The following is a 23,639-nucleotide window of genomic DNA, read 5'->3' as shown; positions in this document are numbered from 1 at the left end:
TTGTGCACCCTAGAGGTGTCCGAAGCAGGAGCTTTACGCATTTACCCAACGTTCTCTAAAGCAAGCCCCTTCCTTTGCACGCTAGAGGTGTCCGAAGCAGGAGCTTTACGCATGTACCCAACGGTCTATAAACCGTTGTGCACCCTAGAGGTCTTGGAAGCCGATTCTCAAGATCAGTGAAGGGAGCACCTTTTAAAATGTAATCCAACTGTAACAGATAAAAGAACTATGTGAGATTATCTATGACAACTTGGTCTGTTGGCCACTGAGGTATGAGCATGTGTCAATGAGGGTATCTTTTGCTCACCTCCGGTACCACGGTATAGGCAGTAATGCAACCCTAAAAGAATGAGCATGCGTATAGTGTACAAGTCATTCAACCAATGATAATACCTGTCCAATGTTTATAGCGAATTCAAGTATAAAATAAAAATGCAACAAAAAATGTATCAAAACCTTTTTTTAAAAGCAATGATAGACAAGCATTGGCATAGCCAATAGGTCTCGCTTTTGGGACCTTTTAAGTATTTAGTTTTGCAGCACAATATCCTTGGTGCAACAACATCAGCTGTTGCATGGCTAAACCTTGTACCTTATAAGTGTTTAGCCATGCAACAGTTGATGTTGTTGCACCAAGGACATTCTGCTGCATATCTAAAGACTTATAAGGTCCCAAAAGCGAGACCTATTGGCCATGCCAATGCTTGTTCTCCTTTGTAATGGGTGTAGCTACAGATGCTCATGTATTTATGCAGTGCCTGTGTGGACTTTGATTCACCAGAATACCAGGGGTAGCGCAAGTGAAGTCTCAGAAAGTGACAGCTCAGGATATTTTAACCCTGAAGCCGTCAAGGAGACCTTGACAGCATCACAATCATTGACACTCAAGTGCGCTTTGTATAAAATAACACAACAATATCTAATAGGATATAAAGCCATTAAAACACAGAACAACTCAGGGAACCTATTTATATCACAAAACTATTGTTATTTATTGATTCCCCTGGTGTGTGTACCTCGACTAGAGGATCTGAGTAAACCGCAGGAAAACTCTCAAAAAAAGATTAATGCCCACATGCAGTAAGTAGTTCATATATACCATGTACTGTTTTATGGGGCTTAATTTATTCGTCATCATTGTTAAAACGTTTTAATGTGTGCGATTTGTTCGGTACAATCACCCATGCAAAGCACAGAGGTGAAATGTGTATTCAAACATAGTCTTTCATGTATTCACAGTAATTAAACTTGCCAGCAGGTTGTTTAAAAGAGTTTTATTTTGTAATTTATTTTTTTAATTTATTCAGACAAGTGCGCATTCCAAACGCATTTATTTTGCAAAACTAAAATACTAATAACTAGAACGCAGGTGCGAGATGCAAAAACTAACCACGGCTGTCTACTTTCCATTGTTGGCACTGCCCAGGGGTCAGATGGATCAAAGCAGCGTAGCAAGCGCTGCCTCCGACGACCCTAAATGACATTTGGCAAATGGATGGAGTTACAACTCTTCTGTAACATAAGTGACTCAGTAAAATGGATCTGTTTTGCATTGAATATCTAATGCATCACTGCTTACGGACATCTACTTAATTAACGTGACTGTATTTGTTAGCCCTCTTTCTGGCAGATAAAGCCACCGAGGGTCATAGAAGTAGAGTGACTGGACGAGGATCACACAAGTTGGTCGACTGAGGAACACTGGATTAGTACGCAGTCTCTTGTTTCTACTTGTGGCAAGTTAATACACTAGATGACTTTCTTGTACTTGGAAAAACAAAATAGCACAGGAGGGAGTAGAACTCCGACAAAATTCCCGCATTGCAATGCAGACAAGCACCAGACGGCATTGGGTTAGTCGGAAGTGAATTGCTCCTTGAAGAATTCAAATCAGATGCTGCCAAAAGTGAAAGTAATCACGCTCCAGATGGCGCTGAAAGGTGGCAGCCGTGCACGTTCACACTCGCGTGAACGCAAGCTTTAGGCCAGCAAAAGCCGGTGGGTAGCACTTTGAAATCGCACTTACTAAATGTCTCGCTTGAGACAGCGCATGCGCTGGCTCAGGCGAGACCTAAAAAAGGACATCAAACCCTGAAATGTTAAAATAAAAGTCATATAACTAATTAATGGCAAATACAAAAATGAGGATTGAAACTTTTTACATGTTAGCCCAAGTGTTGCTGCAGAGACCCCTGAAAAAACAATAAGGATTATGTTACTTACGCTGTAAGCATCTGTTTGCTGCACATACTCCTGCCATCCAGTGTTGGGCTCAGACGATTACAAATTGTTTTACTTCTAAGTCTTTGAGTCACAAGGTCTCAGTGACTCGCCCTCTGGTTTTGGATGCACACGGGCTCCAACTCCATTGTCAGATTGTTTTTTGCCAAACGGGAGAGAGTAGGAATGGAGTAGTGAACTGACAAGAATATTGTCCCTGCAAATAGAGAGAACAGTATAAAGTGAAAGATACCTGAACATACACTGGCTCCCGGAGGAGGGTGGGTGCATGTGAATCTGCTGCATTCCATGTAACAAAGAGATGCTTACAGGGAAAGTGACATGTTCCGTTGGTAGCATGTGTGGCTGTAGATACACGTGCTGTCCATACACTGTAAAGCAGCTCTCCCCTCAGCGGTGGCTAGCCTGTGGATGGTGCAGAGCTATGAAGACAGTTTTCCAACTCCAGTTGCTGCCTTGCAAGAACATCCACACAATATTGCTCTGTGGAAGTGCGTGCAGTGGACCAAGTGGCAGCTTCACTAATATCAGCAATGGTTATATTTTTGGATTTGTTTTAAGAACCACTCTGTCCTGATGTACCTGGAAGAAAGGTTCCTGCCAGTGGTGGCTCCTATGCTATGGCGGAGGAGCGTCGCCCCACTGCTTTCAAGCATTGCGAGAAGCAAAAATATAAAATGATAATTGTCAGTTATTATCATTTTATGTTTCCTCTGATGGTGGGCGGGCGGCGCTGCTCTGCGAGCAGTGCAGTGCAGTGGAGGAGTGGTTTGTCCACTCCTAAGTGCACAGTGACTGTTTGGTCTGCCCTCTCGACCCGGCCAAACCAGCCATGCGCACTGTCCCACTTCTCCATGCAGGCTGCATTACAGCCTGCATGAAGAACATGCCCACCCCTCCAGTGCCTGGCTGAGCAATGTGTCACGGCGCTCAGACCAATCACAACGCTGCATTGGGGAGGGAGCCTGGCTGCCTGCTTCCTGTTCCTAAAGTCGGAGCCAGGAGCAGAGACTCGGGACCGGCGGTGGCAAGGTGAGTGATTTATTTATTTTTTTGCTCACTCCACCGCGTGACCACCGCGCCCGCCCCCCAACCGCCAGCCAATGCGAGCCGCAACTGGTTCCTGCAATGTGAGGCCTGTAGTTGACGAATACGTCTTAGGAACATTACAGCTAGCAGGAAGGCAAACTTCCAAGAGAGGCACTGCAAAAGGCATGGACGCAGGGGCTTAAAGGGTTGCCCCATAAGTCTGGGGAGGACAACACAGATTCCAGACTGGAGCTGAAGGTACCCTAGAAGGAAGGACAGGCTTAAGGCCCTCTGTGAAAGCTTTAATTGCAGAAATTCTGAAAAGCGAAGAGTGTTTCCTGTTTTGTATATATGCAGCAATGGTGGCTAAATGCAGCCGGATTGACTCGGACTTTTGTAAGTGTAGGAGGTGGAAAAGAAGGTCTTGCACCGTAGACGTAAGAGGGTTTATGTGCTTTGGAGTACAGTCGTAGACAACATTCTTCCACTGGATTTGTACAGGGCCTTGTGCGTCAAATGGCACCGCTTGTAGACTACCCGCCTTCTGACAGGATGCCCGTGCAATTGTTTCAATATGCGGGCAGGAGGAGACTGTGCTGGAAGGTTGTAGATGAACCGTGAGGCTGTGTTCTGCACAACTTGCAGTTCGGCCAGCAATATTGCATTCCCATAGGCCAGGCAGCTGACTATAAGAGCCTGGACGAGGGTTTTCCAGGCGGTGGATGGGAGTGCGGGAAAAGCTTTCTTTAGGAATCTCATTGTGGCAAAACAAACGCCGCACATGGAGTTTACTCGGTCTCTCATGGACATTGCGACGAACGGTTCCAAGTGGTTTATATGGAAACTTCTTGGACAAGGTGGCTACAGACCTTGGACTGTCATGTCATGGAGGACATCCGACTCAAGCTATGCTCCTGGTGATGGCCTGCCCTGCACAGATTGCTGCTGTTCCACCACTGCAGAGCGCGATGGTTGCTGGCCCTTACCAACACTAGATCCTCCAAGTGGTCCTCCGCTTGTGACCACTGGTTGAGAGGCTTTCCTGAAGCGGGTGCATATGTAGTTTGGCGGGGGCACTATGACAATGCACAAGGCCATCATTCCCAAAAGACTCATTATCATGCAAACTGCAAGTGGATGGAGGGGCTGAAAGAGAGTGAGTTGCTGCTGGAATGAGTGCACCCTTCGTGGGCTGGGAAAGGCTCTGCCCACCAGAGTTGATCACCGACTATAGAAAGGGTTGAATCTGAAAGTGCTCCAAGTGTGACTTGGTGGCGTTGAGCAAGAACCCTCATGCTGTGCAGCAGGGAGGTTGTGGTCTGTGTTAGGCATTCTTGTCTGCTTGAGACAACCCACAAGGTAGGGGAAGACAGGAGCTCCTCCCCTTCTGAGCTGAGCAGCTACCAATGCTAAAACTCTTGGTAAAGACCCTTGGGGCCGTGGTGACGCCAAAGGGCAGTCCATTGAGCTGGTAGTGTTGACCATTTCCATGAAGCGGAGGTAGCGCCGGTGAGCTGGATTGATCGGAGGTAGCGCCAGTGAGCTGGACTGATCGCAGGTAGCGCCAGTGAGCTGGACTGATCGGAGGTAGCGCCAGTGAGCTGGATTGATCGCAGGTAGCGCCGGTGAGCTGGATTGATCGCAGGTAGCGCCGGTGAGCTGGACTGATCGAAGGTAGCGCCGGTGAGCTGGACTGATCGAAGGTAGCGCCGGTGAGCTGGACTGATCGAAGGTAGCGCCGGTGAGCTGGACTGATCGAAGGTAGCGCCGGTGAGCTGGACTGATCGAAGGTAGCGCCGGTGAGCTGGACTGATCGAAGGTAGCGCCGGTGAGCTGGACTGATCGAAGGTAGCGCCGGTGAGCTGGACTGATCGAAGGTAGCGCCGGTGAGCTGGACTGATCGAAGGTAGCGCCGGTGAGCTGGACTGATCGAAGGTAGCGCCGGTGAGCTGGACTGATCGAAGGTAGCGCCGGTGAGCTGGACTGATCGAAGGTAGCGCCGGTGAGCTGGACTGATCGAAGGTAGCGCCGGTGAGCTGGACTGATCGAAGGTAGCGCCGGTGAGCTGGACTGATCGAAGGTAGCGCCGGTGAGCTGGACTGATCGAAGGTAGCGCCGGTGAGCTGGACTGATCGAAGGTAGCGCCGGTGAGCTGGACTGATCGAAGGTAGCGCCGGTGAGCTGGACTGATCGAAGGTAGCGCCGGTGAGCTGGACTGATCGAAGGTAGCGCCGGTGAGCTGGACTGATCGAAGGTAGCGCCGGTGAGCTGGACTGATCGAAGGTAGCGCCGGTGAGCTGGACTGATCGAAGGTAGCGCCGGTGAGCTGGACTGATCGAAGGTAGCGCCGGTGAGCTGGACTGATCGAAGGTAGCGCCGGTGAGCTGGACTGATCGAAGGTAGCGCCGGTGAGCTGGACTGATCGAAGGTAGCGCCGGTGAGCTGGACTGATCGAAGGTAGCGCCGGTGAGCTGGACTGATCGAAGGTAGCGCCGGTGAGCTGGACTGATCGAAGGTAGCGCCGGTGAGCTGGACTGATCGAAGGTAGCGCCGGTGAGCTGGACTGATCGAAGGTAGCGCCGGTGAGCTGGACTGATCGAAGGTAGCGCCGGTGAGCTGGACTGATCGAAGGTAGCGCCGGTGAGCTGGACTGATCGAAGGTAGCGCCGGTGAGCTGGACTGATCGAAGGTAGCGCCGGTGAGCTGGACTGATCGAAGGTAGCGCCGGTGAGCTGGACTGATCGAAGGTAGCGCCGGTGAGCTGGACTGATCGAAGGTAGCGCCGGTGAGCTGGATTGATCGAGATGTGAAAGTAGGCGTCTTAGAGGTCTAGTGGGGTTATGAAGTCGCCTTGCTGCAGCAGGGGATGACATCCTGTAAGGTGACCATGTGGAAGTGTTCGGTCCGGATGCATCTGTTGAGAGGACACATGTCAAGGGCTGGTCTGAGGAGTCCACCCTTTTTGTGAAAGAGGAAGTTTAGGGAGTCGCAGCCTTAGCCCCAGCGCTGGAGGGCACTGGCTCTATGACTTACTTGGGAGCAGCGCCTGAACCTCCTCTTGCAGCAGAGCCAGATGTTCTGGGTGTGGGGTGGAATGTTTGGAGGGGTTGTGAGGAGTTCTAGGCCGCAGTCATGCTCAATGCTGGATAGGACTCTCCGGTCTGTGGTGATCTATTCCCCACGGGGAAGGAGCCCTTGAAGTCTCCCTCATCAGGTGTTGTGTGATAGTGGGGAGGAGGGGGGGTGAAGTCAGTTTTTGGGGCTGAGGCTCCCTTCTTAGTGCTGCCATGCTCTTGGAACCATTTCTTCTGAAAGACCCTCGTGTGAAACTCCTGCCACCCTGTGGGTGATACCCCCGTTACTGACGCACTGGGGAAGTGGGCTTAGAGCAGTCTCTGGACTGTGGCCTACGAGAGGATGTCCAGTGACATGACACCGGATATAGAGCAGGTCGGAGGGTGTCCAGTGCCAGGACACCGGATATAGAGCAGGTCGGAGGGTGTCCAGTGCCATGACACCGGATATAGAGCAGGTCGGAGGGTGTCCAGTGCCAGGACACCGGATATAGAGCAGGTCGGAGGGTGTCCAGTGCCATGACACCGGATATAGAGCAGGTCGGAGGGTGTCCAGTGCCAGGACACCGGATATAGAGCAGGTCGGAAGGTACTTGCTTATATTTCTTTTCAATGCGTGGTGTTACCATGCAAACTTTCACGAGAACCTTGCAGATCTCAGGGACGGATTTAGTCATCACCTTGAGCATCAAGAGGTACTCGACAGAGCACTCTGTCTTTGAGGGAGCTTCTACTAGGCCGTCATCCTCCTTGAGGGCGCCGTTGAGCTCTACCTTATAGTAGGTAGCCGCACCTTGAATGACATTATACACCGTGGAGTCATCCTTGTGGGGTGGCCCTGACTGGGACAAGTTCTAGGCCAGGGTCTCTCTGAGGGTCAATATCGTAATCTGCTCACGGATCCCCAGATGTGCATGGATGGACTGGGGCAAAGTCCTCGGCCGGTAATAAGGGCTGGGACTGCCAGTATAGGAGTAGGACTCCGGAGACCCCCGTGGTGATGGCATAGAAGGCGAGGGAGGTGGACGTGAAAGGGGAGGAGGAGCGGAGGCTTTGTCTTTAGGCCTCTTGGCAAGCACAAAGGGGTACAGGTGTGTCCAATGGCAGGATCTCCTCGAATGCAAGCCTGCACATCTTTGGCAGGGTCTTCTCCAAGACACAAGTCTTGCCCATGCAAGGGTGGATAATGACCCTCCTTTGCCTTTCATCGAGCTTCTGCAGCAGCCTTTCAAGGATGGAGCGCTCCTCGACATGCGAGTCTTGGATCTGAAGTTGGTCTCTACGCAGATGATGCTTCAGACCTCGAAGATGTACCCGGCTTCAAAGGTTTGGCATCAACAGGTATCCTCGGTCTCAAGGCCCATGGAAGGTTCTTTTCTCAGCTCCAAGGCCTTGCTTCGCTGTCAACCAGAGCTACAGGGCAGTGGTGTACCAGAAGATGGTGGCAGCTTTGGTACAGGGCTTGACGCCCAACCCCCAGAGGGCACTCGGCTCTGACGTGCAACCATTTGTGAGTTTTGAGGGTATCAACACTACTCACGTAGTTGTGGTCTTGAGGCGTAAACCAGAGCCGACCAAGGTAGATTGAGCATCCTCAGGAGCACCCTATTCTTGCTCCGTGATTTCACCCCCTCCTGACCCCGAGACATCTGAGTCGATGAAATGAGGACTTGGCTGGTGTGCTGGGAGATCGGGGAACTCACCCAATGCTTCAGTCTCGCCGCTGAGGAGATCAGCCTCACTGACGATAACTGGCATCTCTACAGAGGATTTAGCCATTCTGCTGCGGGCCCACCATCCGTCTCCGCGCTGGTGCAGAGTCCTCTCGCTCTGAACGCCGAACAACAGTAGCAGCAGCTCTCATTGCGGTCAGGAGCAAGGCACAGATTGCAGGCAGCATGGAAGTCGGTCCAGGGGTATTTAGAGTGGACAGCCGAAGTGGAACAGGAGGTGCAGCTTCTCAGGAGGAGAAGACCTATAGCTTAGGAAGATGGAAGCTGCCAGTAAGGACAGTCAACGCAGAACATGAGGTGCAGCTTCTCAGGAGGAGCAGACCTTTAGCTTAAGAAGATGCAAGCTGCTAGTAAGGACAGCCGAAGTGGAACAGGAGGTGCAGCTTCTCAGGAGGAGCTGACCTATAGCTTAGGAAGATGGAAGCTGCCAGTAAGGACAGTCGACGCAGAACATGAGGTGCAGCTTCTCAGGAGGAGCAGCTTCTCAGGAGGAGCAGACCTTTAGCTTAAGAAGATGCAAGCCGCTAGTAAGGACAGCCGAAGTGGAACAGGAGGTGCAGCTTCTCAGGAGGAGCAGACCTGAAGCTTGGGAAGACGGAGGGTGTCAGTAAGGCCAACCGACGAGATAAAATCTTGTGGATAGGCAAACCGGAAGCATTACAAGGCGTAAGTTCGCAAAGCAGACAGAGACAAAGTACATTAATGCGCGGAGTAGGTCATATCAGAAGGCAGCATTTAAAACAGCAGGTAAATACAAGCACGCCAAGATGAGTATTGACTGGGTGCAGTACAGATCTCATATTTAGATTTCATTTCGAAGGCTAGAATGAGCCATACATTTGGAATCTATTTTTAGAGCACAAGAATCCACATTTTCCCTTTTTTCCATTTGTTTTTCTCTGCACAGATTTCTTCAGGGGGGAAAGTACAAGGATTGGCTATTACCACAGACAGTAGATACCTCAACGCTGAGTGGCCCCTTCAGCAGCTGCGGTGGCTAGAAGAAAAGGCGACAGAAGGGATACTCACCAACATCAAAGGCATAAAGTACGTTGCAGGCGCCCTCGGTGTCGTTCCGTCCGCCCCAGATGTAGATCGTGTCATCGATAAGCACAGCTGTGTGTCCGTACCTCATATAGGGAACTTCACGCACATGACCACCACTTGGGCAACGCACAGGGGGAAGCGTCGTCCAACGAAGAGACACTGTCATGGGACATACAAGTACAGATTAGAAAAGCCTTTCCGTATCCAATAGGACTGCTAAACATTCAATGCTGCAATGAATATAAGTGGCAGGGTTGAAAATAGCAAAGAAACCAGACCCACGTATACAAGACCAAACTATGTGGCCGAGAGCACAGACAGCGATCTAAGCAAAGTTAGAAGCACTAGCGTCTGTTGAATGCGCTCACGCGCACCGGTAACCCTCTGCCTTGTGCTCACACGCACCGGTACCCCTCTGCCTTGTGCCCACACGCACCGGTACCCCTCTGCCTTGTGCTCACTGTGACAAGTTGGCCTGGTATATGCTGTCCATTAATTATGGTGGGCACCTTGCACCAGACCAGTCCAAACAACCCCTTATTAATGATAGGTTAAAGACAACCTTTATTGAAAGCTATCCTAGTGGTAGCTATGGAGAGCAGCCTTCAGGCTAAGTCTTGAAGGAATGTAAAGCAGCTTGTTTTACCAGTCTATAATCTCTTGAATGGTTAAATGAAAGACAACCACACCAGGTATTTATATAAAATATATGTATTTATTTCTAAACACACCCTGCTAGTCTCTTTATGAGGCTAGAGGTCAAAACACATAAGTTACACTAGGGGCGACCCAAACCATATACTAAAATAGTGGTATAAGAACCACGACTTAACTAGACAAGGCCTAGAGCCTGTAGAATCGCTGGGACCCCAAGGAACCACCCAAGGTAGTGACACAGGGGACCCAGGGGGTCGTGTACAGTGTGAGAACACAGCCGCGAGCTCCCGTTAGCTTCTATGGGGAAAGACGCGGTTAGATTTTTAAAGATTAGGGACCCTTAGAGATGGACTAGGACCAAACCCTTTTGGACTTAGGAAGTTCTAGGGTCAACACCCACTGAAGCACCGGAGTACTCGAGTTACCCCACCCAGGGAAGCCGGGTGCATACGTGTCGGGTTGCGTCGTCTATTTCAATGGGAGCTGGCGAAGAAGTGCTGCTGCCAGGAAGATGCGGAGTGTCCGAAGAGATCAAAGCCTGGATCGAAGTCGAGAAGAACCTGAAAGCAGAGGGGACAGAGTCTGGGTCACTAGCCAGTGACCAGTGGCACGATAGGCAAACGCCCACCAATGTCGGGTGATTTCAGGTGAAGAAGGTGAAGCTTGACTCTTCAGCCACGAGGACCAGGAGGCGTCGAGGACAACCAGGAGCTGAATTCGAGCTGTCCCACCAAGGATGTCGAGTGCTGCAGTGTCGGTGCCTGGATTGGACACAACAAGTCTTGGCAACAGCAACCCAAGCAGAAAGGAGAAAGATGCTTCGGTGCAGACCAGCAAGGTCTGAGGGACTCACCACGCGGTAAGAAGTCAGGGCACGTCTGGAGCAACCAGGGAAGCCCAAGGAAAATCAAAGTTGCCTTCACAGGGACCCACCAGTCGAAGTGGGGGCAACCATGTAGTCAGATTCCGCCTTCCTATACTACATGCACCGGTACCCCTCTGCTTTGTGCTCATGCGCACCGGTACCCTTCTGCTTTGTGCTCATGCGCACCGGTACCCTTCTGTATTGTGCACACGCGCACCGGTACCCTTCTGCTTTGTGCACACGCGCACCGGTACCCTTCTGCTTTGTGCACACGCGCACCGGTACCCTTCTGCTTTGTGCACACGCGCACCGGTACCCTTCTGCTTTGTGCACACGCGCACCGGAACCCTTCTGCTTTGTGCACACGCGCACCGGAACCCTTCTGCTTTGTGCACACGCGCACCGGAACCCTTCTGCTTTGTGCACACGCGCACCGGAACCCTTCTGCTTTGTGCACACGCGCACCGGAACCCTTCTGCTTTGTGCACACGCGCACCGGAACCCTTCTGCTTTGTGCACACGCGCACCGGTACCCCTCTGCTATGTGCTCACGTGCACCGGTACCCCTCTGCTATGTGCTCACGTGCACCGGTACCCCTCTGCTATGTGCTCACGCGCACCGGTTCCCCTCTGCTATGTGCTCACGCGCACTGGTACCCCTCTGCTATGTGCTCACGCGCACCGGTACCCCTCTGCTATGTGCTCACGCGCACTGGTACCCCTCTGCTATGTGCTCACGCGCACCGGTACCCCTCTGCTATGTGCTCACGCGCACCGATACCCCTCTGCTATGTGCTCACGCGCACCGATACCCCTCTGCTATGTGCTCACGTGCTGTGGTGTGTGTGCTCACGCGCACCGGTATCGCTGTGGTACTTGCTGACGCGCACCGGTATTACTGTGGTACGTGCTCACCTGCACCGGTATCACTGTGGTACGTGCTCACCCGCACCTGTACCCCTCTGCTATGTGCTCACGCGCACCGATACCCCTCTGCTATGTGCTCACGCGCACCGATACCCCTCTGCTGTGTGCTCACGCGCACCGATACCCCTCTGCTGTGTGCTCACGCGCACCGGTACCCCTCTGCTATGTGCTCACGCGCACCGGTACCCCTCTGCTATGTGCTCACGCGCACCGGTACCCCTCTGCTATGGGCTCACGCGCACCGGTACCCCTCTGCTATGTGCTCATGTGCACCGGTATCGCTGTGGTATGTGCTCACGCGCACCGGTATCGCTGTGGTACTTGCTGACGCGCACCGGTATCGCTGTGGTACTTGCTGACGCGCACCGGTATTACTGTGGTACGTGCTCACCTGCACCGGTATCACTGTGGTACGTGCTCACCCGCACCTGTACCCCTCTGCTATGTGCTCACGCGCACCGATACCCCTCTGCTATGTGCTCACGCGCACCGGTACCCCTCTGCTGTGTGCTCACGCGCACCGGTACCCCTCTGCTATGTGCTCACGCGCACCGGTACCCCTCTGCTATGTGCTCACGCGCACCGGTACCCCTCTGCTATGGGCTCACGCGCACCGGTACCCCTCTGCTATGTGCTCATGTGCACCGGTATCGCTGTGGTATGTGCTCACGCGCACCGGTATCGCTGTGGTACTTGCTGACGCGCACCGGTATCGCTGTGGTTCTTGCTGACGCGCACCGGTATCACTGTGGTACGTGCTCACCTGCACCGGTATCACTGTGGTACGTGCTCACCCGCACCGGTATCCCTCTGGGGTTCAAGCAGGCATAAATACATAAAGTTTATCCTTTGATTGTGAATGAGGCTCTGACATGTGTGGCGCTAATGTCCAATGCTTCACATCATCAGCTCAGATGTCAGAAGTCAATACCCCTATGAAATTGTACTGAGTTCACACAACATGCGCTCATTTCACTAAAAAGCAATATTCAAAGGATTTTAGCTACATTTGTTAGTAGTTTCAACAGAAAGGATGGGGACTAAAACTCAAGACTGAGCCACGACCCGCTGTCCCGGAGCAATGTTTGAGGCCCTGGTGACCACTGAGGAGAAGCCAGAGTTGTGCACCCTCTATGTATGGGAGTTCAAGGCATTCTGTCTCTGCTCGCTTCACAAGAGAAGCTTGCACTGTCAAAGCTTGTGCTAAACCTCCTCTATCTACGGTGTGCATAAGGGAAGCTTCCACTGCTGAGGACTGCAAGATGGCTGCTCCATTTGGTTTCTCTGAAAAGAAGCCTGTCTGAGACTTTACTCGATATCTGGAAGGTAAGACTGCACTACCAGTGCTTATGCTGAGATTGCTCTTGCTGTGAAAGGGAAGCTTGTAATAATGTGTGTACGTAGCCTGCTCTCTAAACTCTGTGTCAAAGGGAAGCTTGCTCTGCTGAGGACTATGCAGAGCCCGCTCTCTACACTCTGCATGAAAAGGAGGCTTGCACTGCTGATGATTATGCTGAGCCCGCTCTCTGCACTCTGCATGAAAGGGAGGCTTGCACTGCTGATGATTATGCTGAGCCCGCTCTCTGCACTCTGCATGAAAAGGAGGCTTGCACTGCTGATGATTATGCCAAGCCCGCTCTATACACTCTGCGTGAAAGAGAAGCTTGCACTGCCGATGATTACGCTCAGCCCACTTTCTGCACTCTGTGTCATTAGGAAAGCTTGCACTGCTGAGGATCCTGCTCTCTATACTCTGCATGAAAGGGAAGTTTACACCACTGCTGATTACGCTGAGCCTACTCTCCCTAATCTGCGTGACAGGGAGGTTTACACTACTGATGCGCAGCCTGCTCTCGCTACTGTGTGAAAGGGAAGTTTGCACCTCCGATGATTGAGCGGAGCCTGCTCTCTACATTCTGCATGAAAGAAAAGCTTGCACTGCGGATGCATGTGCTGAGCCGGCTCGCTACTGTGTGTAAAAGTGAAGCTTGAACTGATAATGGTAATGCTGAGCTCGCTGTTGACACTCCGCGTGAAAGGGAAGCTTGCACTGCTGATTGTTACGCTGAGCCCGGTCTATACTGTATGTCAAAGGGAAGCTTGCACTGATTAGGATGATTACGCTGAGCCTACTCTGTATACTTAGCGTGAAAGGGAAGCTTGCACTCCTGGTGAGCCTTCTTGTTACACTGCATGAAAGGAAAGCTTGTACTCCTGATGATTACGCTGAGCCCACTATCTACGCGATGTATGAAAGGGAAGCTTGCACTGTCAGATTGTTACGCTGAGCCCGGTCTATACTGTACGTCAAAGGGAAGCTTGCACTGATTAGAATTACGTTGAGCCTGCTCTTTATATTCAGCATGAAAGGAAAGCTTGCACTCTTGGTGAGCCTTCTCGCTACACCATGTGAAAGGGAAGCTTGCACTCTGCGTGAAAGAGAAGTTTGCAATGATTATGCTGAACCTGCTTGTTACACTCTGCATGAAAGGAAAGCATGCACTCCTGATGATTACACTGAGCCCGCTATCTACACTATGTGTGGAAGGTAAGCTTGCACTGCTGTGATTATGCAAAAAGAACTATTGATGGACAGAATGCAGAACAATGTCATACATTCACCCCAGTACAGAGATCTGGGCCTAAATCCATTGGTTTTTTTGCTCCCCGTGCCATTCCAGTTTGGACCCAGCCATATGCAAATCAGTCTTGGCCCTGTGCCCTATGGGAACAGTCCAGCCCGAACTGCCAGGCCAAGTTCTCCCTTGACTGGAAAAAGCATCCTAGGACCGGTTTCGGGGTTTCACCCCTCTTCAGCCAGGATAGTTTGATTCCAGTGGCATGGAGACCAAAGGACTCACGTCTGGGCATACCCTTCCCACTCAGGGTGACAAATGCAAAAGAACTATTTATGGACAGAATGCAGAACAATGTCATACATTCACCCCAGTACAGAGATCTGGGCCTAAATCCATCGTTTTTTGCTCATCATGCCATTCCAGTTTGGACCCAGCCATATACAAATCAGTCTTGACCCTGTACCCCCGAAACCGGTCCCAGGATGCTTGTTTCCGGTCCAGGGAAGATATAGCTTGGCAGTTCGGGCTGGACTGTTCCCATGAGGCACAGGGTCAGACTGATTTGCATATGGCCATGTCTGAACTGGGGTGGTGGAGTGAGCTAAAGAATGATGATGGATTAAACCCAGATCAGTTGACGGGGGTGAGTGTTTGATTTGCTCAAGCGCGCCATCCACCATCCCCTTTGATGATTATGCTCAGCACGCTCTCTACACTCAGTGTGAAAGGGAAGCTTGCACTGCTGATGAGTATGATCTCTATACTCGGTGTGAAAGGGAAGCTTTCAATGCTGATGATTACACCGAGTCTGCTCTTCCTACTTTGCGTGACAGGGAAGTTTCCACTGTTGATGCAAAGCTTGCTCTCCCTACTGTTTAAAGGCAGGGCTCCAAAAATCATTAACATGTTACTAGACCTGCAGGTCTAGTAACTTTAATAAGCTACTCAACTTAAGTGTAATGTACTTGACCCGTGAACTGGTCTCAAATTGTGCGATAGTTAGACTTGGGGGTCTCTAGTTGGCACAGGTATGCACTTGTGACAAATAGGGACCCTCGCCTCTAGTCAGGGTAAAGGGGTACACTCCTAAAATAACCCCTGCTCACCCCCTTGGTAGCTTGGCACGAGCAGACAGGCTTATCTCAGAGGCAGTGTGTAAAGCATTTGTGAACACATACAGTAATCAAGTGACAACACTACAGATGGACACCACACAGGTTTTATATCAAAAATAAGTATTCTTTACATAGATTTACCACAAGACCATAAACGACAATAATACACAATACTGTTACTTTAGATGGTAGAATTTAGCCTAGTTTTCTTTAGTTCTTAAATGTGACACTTTAAGTCCTTTTAGATGCGACACACAGGGCAACTAAAGTGTTGCAACGATGTTGATGTGTGTGCAAAGAAATAAAGACGTGAAGATCTGCGGCACGCTTCTCCGCTATTACGAGAAGACTCGATTTGATGCGTCAGCTGCAGCGGCGACACACTTTACGCGATGTGACAGCAGCCGTGGCGGCAACACTCTTCTCCGACGTTGCGAGACGTTTCCGTTCGATGCGATGGCTTGCAGCGGCGACACTTTACGCAATGAGACGACAACAGCTCCGACGGCGGCACGCTTCTCCGTGGATGCGAGGCGCTTTCCTTGATGCGGTGCAATGCGACAGCTGCGATGGCGACACGCTTCTTCGGCGTTGCGAGACACTTCTTCGATGATGCGAGACGCGACCGCTGCAGCGGCGACACACTTTACGCGATGAGACGACAACAGCTCCGACGGCGGCACGCTTCTTCTTGAGTCGCCCTTCCAGCTCCTTGCGACACGCAGTCCCTCAGAAGGCCCAAAAACAGAAGCAGGCATTTCCAAAGAACTCTGGGGAGCTGGGGTTTGAAGTCTGTTCCTGATTCTTCAGCAGGAGGCAAGCTCTTTTCCAAGCCCTTGGAGATCTTTCACAAGTTGAGCAAAAGTACACACAAAGTTCCTTTCTCCTCTCTTTGGCAGTAGGCAACCCCTGCAGGCCAATCCCCCAGTTTCAGGGATAGTCTCTCCTCAGTTTTTTCTTGGTTCCTCTCCTCAGCAGAGTTTATTCTTGTTTCCCAAAGTGATCTAAATTCTTGGATCAGGGTCCCAATACTTATACCCAAAAATCCTTTGTCCTCTGAAGGCAGAGGGGCCTTTGCCTTGTTCAAACCGGTTCTGGTCAGTCCTGGAGCACTTTGTTTACCTGACTTCTTCTTTCCTTTCAGAGTGCAGGGCAGATACTTCAGATGCACCACAGGAGGTGGAGCCAGCATTGTGGAGGGAAGGCACAGCCCTATTCAGGTCCCAGGTGCAACTCCTCCGACCCATCTAGATGCAGATCTCTCTATTCACCACTGGGACACCTCACTCTGTCTCCTGGAATTCCCCAACCCTGTCACTCAAACTCCAGACAGGGAATACACAGCCTAGCAGAGACAGGTTTGAATGGTTAGACAAAAAAAGACCTACTTTCTAAAAGTGGCATTTTCAAACACAGAATGTTAAAACCAACTCCACTAAAAGATGTATTTTATCATTCTGAGTTCAGGCATACTAAATTCGAATTTCTACCATGTTCCCCGAGTCAGTTAAGATTATAAGATGTAATAACCAAACTGTCCATTCTGGCCTATGGAGAGCAGGTAGCCTTCAATAGTGAAAAACGAAAATGGCTGCAATTCACTATTCGAACATGCCACACACACCAGGGCATGTCCTACCTCATACTTCCAATGCACACTGCCCTTGGGCATACCATAGGGGTGTCTGATATGAAGAAAAGGGGAGGGTTTAGGGACTGGCAAGTGGGTGCACTTGCCCAGTCAGCAGGACATTACCAGACTGCACGCAGGCTCTGCAATGGCAGACCTTAGACACACTCTTTACCGGCTGCTTCTGTGGGTGGCACAACCAGTGCTGCAAGCCCACCAGCAGCATTTGGATTACAAGCCCTGGACACTCCTGGTGCACTGTACTAGGGTCTGACAGGTAAACCAAACCAACCAATCATGGAATCACAAATTCATACAACAATTTACAGTAGAGAGCACTTGCACTGTGGCACTGGACAGCAGTGGCACAGTGCCCTGAGCAACTAAAAACACACGAGGCAACAGCGAAAAATGGAAGGGAGACCCACGCCAATGTGCCAGGTCTAACAGTGATCCTAGGCAAATATTTAGTCTTATGAAGCCGCCTTTTTCTTTATCGTCACATGAGATCGCACCTTCAAATATGCAAGTTCGCTATTTTTGCTGTACAAAAAACTATTTACTGGACAAAATGTTTGCCCCATGAATAACAAGAATTGAGTCCATATATAGGGTACACATGATTCATGGCTTGCCCTTTAGTTCACTAATAGCATTTTCATCTGGACAGGAGCAGTAATTATTCCTGGTTTAGGTTTAAAACTCACTTTTCATAAATATATTACCAAAGCATGATGTGGTAGTGCATCGTCATTTACAGATAGCATATTTGCCACAAACGTTCCCAATAACAATTAGTTTAACTGATAATAGCGCAGAAACAATGGTTGGAAATGGGTGTTCTAATTTGATTTTAACCTTTAAAAAAAAAAATGTCACCACAGAATTACGCAAATGGGTCTTTATAACTAGTGAAATATATTTGAAATGTTTGAACAGTTCAATTGGATATTTCAGCGTTGTGTTAGAAAAAAGCCTGACTTCTTACAGCCTTTCATTAAACATGCTTTGCACAGTTCAATTGTCACACAGTTCACTTTACAAAATCCTTTATCTTAAGTCACAGAAAGAAAGATAAATGTAGAAAGATAAACTGACTTTTGACCTCTGCCTCTGGAAGCCAGCAAATGTGACAAGAAAACAAGATTATTGCACTTTGTGAGCAATAAAGATGCCTTAAAATCTTGTTCTGTGACTGGAGTTAGAGGGTTTCAACTGGCCAGAAAGAGCAAGGAGTCTCTAAATATAGCTTGTCCTGAATAACTCTTACTCCACAATGCGAGTGGATTTTGAGAGCCCTGAAAGGGAAGCTTGTACCGCTGATCATTGAGCTGAGCCTTCTCGCTACACTGTGTGGAAGGGAAGCTTGCACTGCTGATGATGCTGATCCTGCGCTCGCTACTCTGTGTTAAAGAGAAGCTTGCACAGCTGATGATTATGCTGAGCCTGCTCGCTACACTGTGTGTGAAAGTAACATAACACATAACACGTGTATTTGTAAAGCGCACGTTCACCACTACGGGTATCTTGGCGCTGAATAACAGATGTTTATTGTTACCCAACTCAATGGTACTCATTTTATCGACCTCAGATGGATGAAAGGCTGAGTGGACCCGCCGGGATTTGAACCTGTGACCATGAGGTTGAACACAGGCCCCTGCAGCAGACGCATTAGTCCACTGAGCCACCAGACCCGGCTTAAAGTGAAGCTTGCATTGCTTATGCTTACTCTGAGCCCGCTCTTTGCACTCTGTGAATGCTCTATACTGTGAAAGGAAAGCCTGCACTGCTCATTATGCTGAGGATTACCCCACTGTGTGCAAAAGGAAACATTTAATTTCCGGATGATTACATTGAGCCTTCTCCCTACACTGTCTAAAAGGGAAGCTTGCACTCCTGATGAGCCTGCTATCCACACTCTGCGTAAAAGGGAAGCTTGCGCTGCTGATAATTATGCTGAGCCTGTGCTCTACAGAGTGTGTGAAACTGAAGCTTGCATCCATGATGATTATGCTGAGCCTGTTTTCTACACTGTGTGTGAAAGGGAAGCTTCCACTGCGGATGATTGTGCCGAGTCTGCTCTTTACCTTTTGTGTGAATGGGAAGCTTGCGCTCCTGACTATTGTTCAGAGCCTGCTCTCTACACTGCGTGAAAGGGAAGCTTGCACACCTGATGACTGTGCCGAGACCGCTCTCTACACCCTAGGTGAAAGGGAAGCTTGCAATCCTGATGAGTCAGCTGTCTACACTCTGCATAAAAAGGGAAGCTGGTGCTACTGATGATTATTCTGAGCCCGCTCTCTACACTCTGCATGAAAGGGAAGCTTGCACACCGGATGATTACGCTCAGCCTGCTCTCTACACTCTGCGTGAATGGGAATCTTGCACTGCAGCTGATTATGCTAAGCCCGGTCTCTATACTCAGTGTGAAAGGGAAGCTTGCACCCTGTGGGAAAGGGAAGCTTGCACCCGGTGGGAAAGGGAAGCTTGCACCCGGTGGGAAAGGGAAGCTTGCACCCGGTGGGAAAGGGGAGCTTGCACCCGGTGGGAAAGGGGAGCTTGCACCCGGTGGGAAAGGGAAGCTTGCACTGCTGCAGATTACGCCGAGCCTGCTCTCCCTACTTTGCGTGAAAGGGAAGCTTCTACTTCAGATGATTGTGTTGAGCCTGCTCTCTTCCCTCTGTGTGAAAGGGAAGCTTGCACTGCTGATTGTGTTGAGCCCGCTCTCTGTACTCAGCGTGAAAGAGAAGCTTGTACTCCTGATGATTATGCTGAGCCCACACTCCGCACTCAGTATGAAAGGGAAGCTTGCACTCCTGATGCTTGCCCTGAGCCTGCTCTCTACACTCCGTGAAAGGAAAGCTTGCACTGCTGATTGTACAGAGCCTGCTCTTAACACTGTGTGTGAAAGGAAAGCTTGCACTCCTGGTAATTACGGTGAGCCTTCTCTCTACACTGTGTGAAAAGGGAGCTTGCACTGTTCATGATTTGCCGAGCCATGCAATTATGCTCAGCCTGCTCTCTACACTGTGTGAAAGGGAAGCTTGCCCTGCTGATGAGCCCACTCTACACTCTGTGTGAAAGTGAAGCTTACACTGCTGATGATTGTGCGGAGCATGCTCTCTATACTCTGCGTGAAATGGCAGCTTGACGTCTTGATGATTGTGCTGAGCCTGCTCTCTTTGCTCTGTGTTTCGGGGTTTCTTGACTGGGGGAGAATGTCTTCATTGTCAGCATTCCGTCCATCATTTGTTTGTTGTAACGCTTTTCGCCCTAAGTGGGATGGGTATTCCCAGACGAGAGTCCCTTGCTCACTTTGCCACTGGATTCAAGCAAACCTGGCTGAAGACGGCTGAAATGCCAGAAACCGGTCGTAGGATGCTTGATTCCGGTCCAGGGAAGACATAGCTTGGCAGTTCGGGCTGGACTGTTCCCATGAGGCACAGGGTCAAGACTGATTTGCATATAGCTGTGTCTGAACCAGGGTGGCAAAGTGAGGTAAAGAATGATGTTGGATTCAACCCAGATCTGTGACTGGGGGTGAGTGTCTGAAAAGTTTCAGTGCTCCGTCCATCTCCTTGCGTTTGCTTTATTCGCCCTATGTTGGCAGGGTATGCCCAGACGTGGGTCCCTTGCTCACTTTGCCACTGGATTCAAGCTAGACTGGTTGATATGGGGTGTTAACCCGAAATCGGTCCCAGAATGCTTGTTTTCAGGTCCAGGGAAGACATAGCTTGGCAGTTCGGCCTGGACTGTTCCCATGAGTGCCAGTTCCTGACCTCCTGACCTGGGTCCCGCTCTTCCTCCCTGCAGCTCGCCTGGCCGCTCACCACTGCTGACTTGAAGAGCGGGGTTTGAGTCAGCTCTAGACCCGCTCTCTGCGTTGTCCTGTTCCTGCCTAGTATTCTTGTTGAGTATTGGATTTTGTGGTAGCTCTCTTGCATTGTTGTCTATTTTGTTCATTTTGGCACTTCTTGCCTTTTTCGCCACCGTTGATTTTCTCCGCCTGGTGACCACGCCCACTTCCCCGCTTGCCGCTTCCCACCACCCCGCCTCCCAGATGCGCTTTTTCTCCCCCTCCCCTATTTAATGGAGGCCACTGTGCGGCCCCGCCGCTGGCGCCCAGAGGGTAAACCCATCTGTGTTCGTCAGTGACCCGACCAGCGCCAGAGACCCTGCATCTCGACCCACCCACCGCTACAGCACAGCCACCCTCCACGCCTGCAATCCCGGACGACTCAGACTGCCAACAGGCCACGCCAAACACGATCCATGCCAGTTCTCCTGCCTCCACTGCCGCCAGACCTTCACCACCACCCCTGCCTCCAACACCGCCTTAGCCAACACCGCCGTGGCAGACACCGGCGACACCCTAAGATGCATCCTCCTCAACGTACGCTCCATACACAAACACGCTGTGGAGATCTGGAACCTACTCAACTCTCTCTCACCCACCATCGCCTTCTTTACGGAGACCTGGACTAACGCCAGGAATTCAGCAACCCCCGCAGCGAAGCCAAAGACATCACCCCATCCCAGAACCTCTGCGACAAGCTCGGAACCTACTTCCACCTCAAGATCAAACACCTCTACGACAACTTCTTCGACCATCCACCTGAAGCCACAGCCGCCCCTCCCCCCCCCCACCCGAACACACCAGTCAGCCCACCATCTCCACCTGGATGCCGATCTCAGCCGAAGACACCGCCTCGACCATGAAAGGCATCCACTCAGGGGCCCCCACTGACCCCTGCTCTCCAAACGTCTACCACAGAGCCGCCACCTCCATCGAACTCAAACTACAACGCACCATCAACACCACCTTCAGAACAGGCACCTTCCCAGACGACTGGAAATGGGCAGAGGTCAGGCCCCTGCTCAAGAAGACCAATGCTGACCCCACTGACGTCAAGAACTAGCAGCCCATCTCGCTCCTCCCCTTTGCAGCCAAATTTGCAGAGAAAATAGTCAAGAGGGAACTGACCAGCTTCATCAAAGGCAACGCCGTCCTCAACCCGGATTCCGAAGCAACAACAGCACCGAGACCGCCCTACTCGCCGCCATAGACTACATCCGCATCATCCTGGACCAAGGCCATGCCGCAGCCCTTATCCACTATCAGCAGCCTTCGACACCGTCTCCCACCGCAGACTCATCGCCAGACTACACGACGCCGGCATACAAGGAACAGCCCTAGACAAGATCCGATCATTCCTCACCGGAAGAAGTCTAATGATTTGACTGCCACCCTTCCTCTACGATCCCACTAAAATCACCTGCGGCGTCCCACAGGGGTCATCACTGCGCCCGACCCTCTTCAACATCTACATGGCCGCCATCATCCGACAACACGGCCTCAACATCGTATCCTACGCCGACGACATCCAGCTCATCCTCTCCCTCGCCAAAGACAGACTCAACTTCCAGAAAGGTATACAGGATGTCGCAGTCTGGATGACCAACAGCTGCCTAAAGCTCAACGCCGAGAAGACAGAAGTCGTCGTCCTTGGAACCACGCCTTCAGCATGGGACAACACCTGGTGGCCGACTGCCCTTGGAAGCCACAAGTCTCCTCGGACCACGCCAAAAACTTCGGCATCGTACTAGACTCATCCCTCACCATGAACAGACAGGTCAACGCAGTCGCCTCCAGCTGCTTCAAAACCCTTCGCATCCTCCGCAAGACTTTCAAGTGGATCCCCCCTGAAATCAAGGAAGACGGTCAGCCATGCACTCATCGGCAGACTAGACTATGGAAACGCTCTATGCCGGTATAAACAAGTCCCTACTCCGCAAACTCCAGACGATACAGAACACCGCCGCCAGACTTGTCCTCGGCATCCCCCAGCACGAACACATCAGCAAACACCTACGAAGGCTCCACTGGCTTCCCGTAGAGAAAAGAGTCACCTTCAAAATACTCACCCACGCCTACACAACACCGGACCTAAATACCTCAACGACAGAATGAACCTCCACGTACCCAAACGAAACCTCTAATCTCGCACGGACCAAAAGCCCACGCATCCACAGAGCCAGAGCAGGCGAAAGATCCTTCTCTCGTATAGCAGCCAAAGACTGGAATAAGTTCTCGGCAGACAGACGCACCCCCTCCATGAACACCTTCAGGAAGACTCTCAAGACCTGGCTCTTTGGTTAACAGAGCTGCGGACTCACCCCTCCCCTCTCAGCGCCTTGAGACCCTCACGCTAAGTAGCGTGCTTACAATCCCCTGATTGATTGGTTGATTGATGAGGCACAGGGTCAAGACTGATTTGCATATAGCTGTGTCTGAACTGGGGTGGCAAAGGGAGCTAAAGAACGATGATGGATTCAACCCAAATCTGTGACTGGGGGCGAGTGTGTGAAAAGTTTCAGCGCTCCGTCCATCATCTCCTTGTGTTTGCTGCAAAAATTATTGCCACCACCCCAAGATTCACGATTGTAACAATACTACTCAGATGTTACAGATAAAACCAAGAGTAACTTGCTTTTCTTTTTATACAGACAGCTGATGAAGGACAGGTCAACTTAATAAAAGGAATACATTGCATATTGATAGATACAATACATAATGCCTTCTTTATCAAATACGTTAGTACATCTCCAGGTCAATGTAGTGCATAAAAACCCTTTGAGTCCATAAGTGAACCCTGCCCGAGTCCATAAGTGAACCCTGCCCGAGTCCATAAGTGAACCCTGCCCGAGTCCATAAGTGAACCCTGCCCGAGTCCATAAGTGA

General features: G+C 50.8%; 1 protein-coding gene across 8 annotated transcripts in view; it reads right to left on the bottom strand.

The window, feature by feature from the left end:
• KLHDC3 (kelch domain containing 3) overlaps positions 1-23,639 on the bottom strand; it is a 445,816-nt gene that overhangs the window by 365,526 nt on the left and 56,651 nt on the right. For all 8 annotated transcript variants that reach the window (XR_014962883.1, XM_085610129.1, XM_085610133.1 and 5 more), the window contains exon 3: positions 9,107-9,283. Coding sequence is in view for 7 of the 8 variants with exons in the window: in XM_085610129.1 (XP_085466255.1) it covers positions 9,107-9,283 (177 nt within the window). In the remaining variant the exon portion in view is untranslated. The remainder of the gene's footprint in view (positions 1-9,106; positions 9,284-23,639) is intronic.

This window comes from Triturus cristatus, chromosome 6 (assembly GCF_964204655.1).
Source record: "Triturus cristatus chromosome 6, aTriCri1.1, whole genome shotgun sequence".
Classification (NCBI taxonomy): domain Eukaryota; kingdom Metazoa; phylum Chordata; class Amphibia; order Caudata; family Salamandridae; genus Triturus; species Triturus cristatus.
This window is presented reverse-complemented; position numbering and strand designations above follow the sequence as displayed.